Here is a 6,957-nt window from a genome sequence, read left to right on the forward strand (position 1 = left end):
AGTTCCACGGCCGATGGATGAGTAAGGATTTACCCTTCACAAATGACATGGCATCAGGGGTCACCAGCATAAAAGGAGGTTTGGGGTAAGACTTCCATGGGCACAGCCCCAGCCCAGCATGACTCTGCACTAGCGTTTGAGAGACCATCTTCACTCACGGCCTTTCTCTGATGGCTCCATTTCTTCACAATGTTGTATACTTGATAATACTGAAGCTTAAGAACACCATAGCATGGGAGATGCTTCCTGGTTCATATCACAATGGAGTTAATTGTAGCCTGGGCGGTGTTTGGAGCATATAAAGGAAGCTGTGCTAAAATAGAGGATTTTAGGGGACTTCTATTAGAAAACAGCCCCCCTGCCATGTTTCTAATAATTTTATTTGCAGCATAACTATCTAATGTGGTTTCCGGAGTATTCTGCTATGTCACAGCAACATCTAATCTTCAGCCTAAGTTAATGAAGTGCCTTGAGATCCTTAATACTGTGTTCTGCCAATGAGTGGCTGTTACTCTGTCCAGAACCACTTCTCTTGGGGTGGTTTGTTGACAATTCTGAGCAAGTGTGGGTGCTACACAGAAGCAAGGTGACTGTCCTCAACCATGTGGGGCAAGCGGCAGAGGTCCAGCCAAAGGTCACGCATCCTTTGCTGGGAAAGGAGGGAAAATGCCAGGTTAGCTCTCCTCTGAGCTCAGCACAACGAGTCCCAGGGCAGTCCCACAGCATATGGCAGAGCAGCCTGCTGGAGGTGTAGCTGTATCACATCCAGGTAGAGCCCCAGGAAGGAATTGTTGCTATCGGACCAAGCCAAATTCCTGCCTTTTTCCTCAAGGCTACTGGCTTCACACCATTCTGGGAGGCAGATTTGTCTCTTCTGGTGTGGACCTGGTACTGGAAAAGCAAATGTTGACAGCCTGGGGGCTATGTGTCCCCCTGCTCATCTTCCACCTCTAGCATGACCACTGAATGAGACCCTTACCCAACAAGGTAATTTGGTGGGGAACAAACATTTCAGCCCCTTTCCTAGCAAACTCTTTCCAAATCTAACAGCAGAGCTAGAAGCACCCCACAAGCGGTGTGTGTTGCAAATCACAGATCACCATAGCCACTACTTGTTGAGATTTCAGACCAGTGTCATTTTTCAAGCTGGCCTGAGATTTAAGTTTATGCTAAAAACCTCCACTGACTTCAAGATTTGGACTGGGGAGGTTTGCAAGGAATGTGTTAAATACCTGGTGAGTGAGTGAAGATGCCAGCAGCAATGAAGATTATTTTTTTTCCAGAGCAGCTCTTAGCGCAACTGCAATTCTTCACCACAGATATGCACAAGCAAGCGTGCGGTGACCTCTGAGCCAGACTGTGGAGAATCTCTGGGGGAGATGATGTTGGTATTTCCTGTGATACTCAGCACTCGTGTTGCCCAGAATAGGGGAAAAAGTATCACACATCTGCCTGGAGGGGTATAGAGAAGACTCAATCTCTATTCTGGTCAATCACAGGGAGAGGGAAGAGCTGGGAGAGCCCCACTGCTGCTCAACAAACCCTCCCAGGACTTTGTGTTTTGGTTATTGGGGATAGGGAGAGGAGTTCAGGCCATCTGAGTTTTTGCAAGTGAGCCCAGGTCTTGCACAACAAGCTGCAGTTGCTTCTCACATGGACGTGGGAGGTAATTGTTGACACCCAGCTCCCACCGAGTCTCAGCCACCAGCACTTCAGAGTGAGACTAGCAGCACTCTGGTTTTTGGATGGGCAGCTGTGGGATGGGTGCTTACAGCTGGTCTCCACTGGTCCCAACAGCATCAGGTACGGCTCACTGTGCTCAGCCCATTCACCCTGATGTGAGTTCTCTAATTTCGTTATCCAGAGCAGGTTTTCATCCTCTCTGACACCCCTTCTCTCATCTTGGTCAAAGCATTTCATCTCCATGACCCTTTTTCCCCATATGCAGACTAAAGGATGCTGTGAGAACATGTTAATGCTGTGTTTGGAAATGCTATTTTTTTTTAAATTTTTTTTTCAACTTCCTTATCTATTCTCAGATTTCAGACGTATATTTATCTTCTGGTGCCTCTCCAGCCCTTTCTGGTTTTTTGTACTTTCTCGGTGCTCTCTCCACCAGCAGGACAGACTTGCAAAACACTATTTGTTGGTGCGCCGGCACCGAGTACCGTTTCATTTTCTGCCATGTGTCTGCCCTTGATATTTAGTTTCACATTTTCTGGAATGAAGCCCTATTGTACAACACCCATCTACACCCTGAATTAGAGCTACTGGAGCTCATTCCCTTTTGTACTAGGATCACAATCTGTCTGATATTAAAAGTACCTAAAATATAAAATTAACTTCAAACAGCGCTCATTCTGCCCTTGGAGTACATCACAAGTCCAGAGACAGCCCTGGAAGCTATATGCATGGTATACAGATATCCTTTTTCAACTTTTTTTGTATCTTTTTGCTGTAGCAAGGCCTGGTCCAGCTGCTGCTGATGGGCGATAGCAAAGCATCCATTATCTTCAGCAGGTAAGAACTGGACTCACCCACCCAGCAAGGGCATCACTGCGGTGGGGGATGCCTGTGCACAGAGGTTGGCCTTCAATACAGCAGCACAGCTTGATGAGCTAAGTCTAAATAAAACCATCAGGTCACCCAAAGGTGACTTTTTTCATCCCCCGCATATATTACTGACTATACAACTTGTGCTTGATTTTTCTAGAAGTGAAAAATCTGGTCCTTGCAGCTTTTAAGAAGGCTTTAAAATAGCTATTCTCCCCTCTCTGTGGTTTAAATAGAATCATAACCATACTACTTATAGCCTGGAAGAGAGAGAGGATGCCAAAATATCAGGCATTTTTAATAGAGTAAAAGAAAGAAAACATTGGCTTGGGTACCAGCAGGATTAGGATAAAGAAGGCAAGGTTTGAGTTAGAGATCACAGTTCTAGGGCCCTGCACAGGAAGCTTCTTAAGTTTTAAGGAAATATGATTGTGCAGAAGTTGGAACGTATACTTGGAACACAATTCCCTGCAACAGCATCAATGCCTTGCCCCCAAGTCTTTGTAAAACAACTCTACCCCATTAGTCTCTAAAATTCATTGCGCTATGATCTGATATTCCAGGATGAAAATATAATTAGCACTGATACCCGACTCCTGCTGTGATCTGAAGTTCTTGACAGCTTTCCTTCTGTAGCCAGATGCTTTTTCAAACAGCTTTGGAAATGATCAGTAAGTCTCGCTTTGCTTTCAAGATCCCCCATCCATGGCTGTATTTCTTAATCCAGCTCCATCTTCCTCCCGCCTCCCTTCTCTGCCCCTAGACCCAAAGCTCAGACTGCAAACTTCTCCTTATGCACTCCAAGAAGAGTTGCCTCTCTGGTGTTTGCATTTGAGTTGGGGGTAGAAAGCAAGACGTAAAACCAAACCAGGAGCCCCACCTCATTTAATTCCCTGCCTAAATCTGAAGCTGCCACCTTAGCCCTCTTCTGACCTCACCATCACACGTCTCTTCTGTGCTCCCTTCACAGTCGGGACGATTTCTCAGTTCATGTCTAACAACTTTGGACCCCTCTCTATAGAAATACTCTTAGCACAGACGCAGATTTCTTCATGGAAATGGAGCTTATCTCTGTCATTTTGTGTGTGACTGGCTCCAGCACAGCTATGATCAACGTTTGGTAAATGTTACATGATACATCAAAAATAGAGCACATCAGGGACAGCTTCCTCTGAGATGGCTAAAAAGTTGCGTTCAGGATCCTGCCATCAGGCTCCCAGTTAAAATACTTTCAGAGAAGATTTTTGGGTTGGTTTCTTTTTTTTTTTGTAGAACAATAAAGCAGGTTAAAATGCCATGCTTAATAAATGTAAATTGCCCATTAAGAATATAGCTTACAAATGAGTTCAGTATTAACTGAGCCACCATGTTAAAAAAAAAACAACTGCTTTGCCAACTAAAATTAGCGATCCATAATTACGCGCCCTTTTCTATCATTAACAGCAGAGAAATTAGCTAAAACAGAAGTTTGCTTTTGGCAGACACAAAGAATTGTGCTATTTAAACCTGTTGCCCATCATGAACTTAAGTCTTCTTAAAAATAGCTTTAGTCACTTTTATTGGTATAAACACCTAAATTGAGATCTGACAGCAAATAAGGATTGTGCTTGTCCATAATAACCTCAGCTGTGAAATCTACTCAGACACAAGACATACAACCTTCCACATACACAAGTTATTTGTCAGCAAAGCAGAATGCTGCCATTCTGAAACAATTACATACAGTAAAGGTTTTCAATATTTTATTAAAGAAAACAGTCAAAATGTACAAGTATTACCCAGGTTTGTAGATAACTTCCTATAAAGGCAGTAAAATATGAATTTCAATCTAGGTTTTAAAAACTGCTATAGTTGATTATTTTTAAAGTTGGTTTTTTTTAAAATCACGTGTCACAAATAGTTCTGAAATATTACCAAATGAATAGTGCAACAAGAAAATTGAAATTAGTTCTACACTGTTTGCATGTCAAGCAAAAGTTATAAGTAACTGCTTCAAATACTCAAACCATTTGAGAATGAATGAACCCAACAGCTCCCACCAAAAACTGACTTCTGACCACATTAGGAACATCCTCTTCTTGTTCTTCACTTAAAATCAAATAATAATAAAACAACACCTCTTGAGGTCATCAAAAATAACTTTAGTATAAAATTGTCTTGGCCCTTATCAAATATTACATGAGTAAAATTGTTAAGCCTTTATCAAAACAGACAGGAATAGGGAAAGAAAAAAAATGTCATGGCCTTAATCCGTATCTGTTGGAATCATGTCTAGAAACGTTAGAAGCAAGACCAGAAATTCGGAGCCCTGTTTTGTTTTTTAAAAACCACACAATCACAAAGAAAAACAGCTTCTTACTGCCTAAGGTTTGGGGGTGTTCTGCTCAAGTACCTGTTCCCATAGACAGCAACCTTTTATGTTCTGAGGAGAGCATAAGCAAAATATAGAAAAATAAATAAAATAGCTTCTTACAGCCTAAGGTTTGGGTGCTGGGTGGCAGTTTAGTATGTCCCCCACAGGTCACACTCTCTTGAGATCGTATGCAGAAACATGGAAAATGATATCCATCTTTCTTTTTCAGAAAGAGAAAAGCTTCCCCCCTACATCCCAAAGCTCTTGAGATCGCACAGGATGGTGCCCTGGGTGCTCTGGATGCTTTGGCAGCACGGGAAGTGGGCTCGGAGACATACCCTGAGCTCCTTGTTGAAGATGAAGCAGAGGATGGGGTTGACCCCTGCCTGGGCAAACGTCATCCAGACGGAGGTGGTCAGGTAGACCTGGGGGATGGAGCTGGCCTTAATGAAGACCCGCAGGTAGCAGGCCACAATGTAGGGGGACCAGAGGAGCAGGAAGAGCAAGGTGATCATGTAGAACATCTTGCAGAGCCTTTTCTCCATCTTAAACTCCTCCAGCACCAGCAGCCTCTTGATCTGGCTGTGGGTGGCCTGCCTTATGCCCACGAGGGTGGGCGGCGTGGGCCCCCTGCCGAAGCCAGCCGTCCAGTTTGCAGCTGCTTGGCCGGTGGCTCCCGGCCCGTGGAAGGTCCAATTTTGGCTGATGGCTGGTACCAGCTGGGCCGGCTTCATCTTGCGGTGGCCGTGGATGAAGAAGAGCAGCTTGATGTAGACCAGGTGGGTGGCGGCGATGACGGCCGCCAGCATGAGCATGAAGCCCAGCGTGTCGTTGGCCTTGACGTAGCGGTGCTCGAAGATGCACTGCTCCTCCTCCCGGATGAACTTGTAGGTGCCCACGTCGAAGACGGGGGGGAAGGCCATGGCCATGGAGAGGGTCCACACCATGCACACCACAGCCAGGCAGGTCCAGCCCGTCATGCGCTTGGCGTAGAAGCGGTGGTGGGCGATGGCCATGTAGCGCGTGACCCCCACGCAGAAGAGCAGGAAGGCGGCGTGGAAGCAGAAGAGCACGGCCAGGAAGGCCAACACCTTGCAGCTGAGGGGACCGTGGGGCCAGGCGGCCCCGCTGCGCACCGACAGCATGACGAAGGGGAAGCAGGCCAGCGAGCGGAGCCCGTCGGCCAGGCAGAGGTCCAGCAGCAGGTAGTAGGGGGCTCGGTGCAGGTGCCGGTCCTTGAGGATGAGCCAGGCGAAGAGCACGTTGCCCGCCAGGCTCACGCAGAGGATCAAGCCCAGGGTGGCCAGCTTCAGCCCGGAGGCGCTCAGCAGGCCGCCGGCGCTGGGCAGGTGCGGGCTGCTGCTGCTCCCCAGCTCGCTGCTGTTCGCCATCGGGTCCTTCCTCCACCACCACCACCTCCTCCTCCTCCTCCTCCGCGCAGGCGAGGGCCGGGGGCTCAGCGCCGCGGCAGCGCTCCGGGGCCGAGGGCCGCGCCGCCCGCCGCCCCCATCCCCACCACCGCCGCCGTCCTCCTCCTCCTCCTCCCGCCGCCGCCGCCGCCCCGCTTTTCCATATGGGAAGTGGAAAATCACTCTGAATGTGTAGCGGCAGATAAGTGTTGTGGTCCTGGGTGTTTTCCTGAGATTGTTTACCGGCCGCTCGGGCTGGAATCGCCAGATCTAATTGACTGTTAACAGTATGAGGCATCGGCGTGATTTATTTTCGGAGTTATCAGTGCTGGGGCTGCCGGGGAGAGGAGAGGATGCTATAGATGGACGGTGACGTCTCTGCCACTTCGATTAGGGCCGGTACCTGGCTCAGCCTGCCTCTTGCCCCGCTCCGTGCCGGCTCCAGGGGAGCCACGGGTGAGGGTGCTCGGCAGGAGGATGGCTGCAGGGATGAGTCCTGCTGCGTGCGGTGGCAAGGAGAGGTCCAGGATGGACCACTGCTGCTGTCCCCAAGCCCACAGGGCATGCACCCCCCGTTTGAGAGGAGGTGGAGGGATGGATGCCAGCTGGGCGGTCAGAAATCTGTGGGAATTCAGGATTTCA

The 6,957-nt window shown here is 48.1% G+C and overlaps 1 protein-coding gene across 1 annotated transcript; it reads right to left on the reverse strand.

Annotated features, from left to right (window-relative positions):
- Nucleotides 1-4,094: 4,094 nt before the first annotated feature.
- GPR27 (G protein-coupled receptor 27) lies at nt 4,095-6,322 on the reverse strand. The gene has a single exon (XM_014946605.1). The coding sequence runs from the start codon at nt 6,295-6,297 to the stop codon at nt 5,155-5,157; it is 1,143 nt and encodes a 380-aa protein (XP_014802091.1). The 5' UTR covers nt 6,298-6,322; the 3' UTR covers nt 4,095-5,154.
- Between the last annotated feature and the right edge of the window lie 635 nt (nt 6,323-6,957).

The sequence above is a fragment of the Calidris pugnax genome, unplaced genomic scaffold (assembly GCF_001431845.1).
Source record: "Calidris pugnax isolate Ruff unplaced genomic scaffold, ASM143184v1 scaffold81, whole genome shotgun sequence".
Classification (NCBI taxonomy): domain Eukaryota; kingdom Metazoa; phylum Chordata; class Aves; order Charadriiformes; family Scolopacidae; genus Calidris; species Calidris pugnax.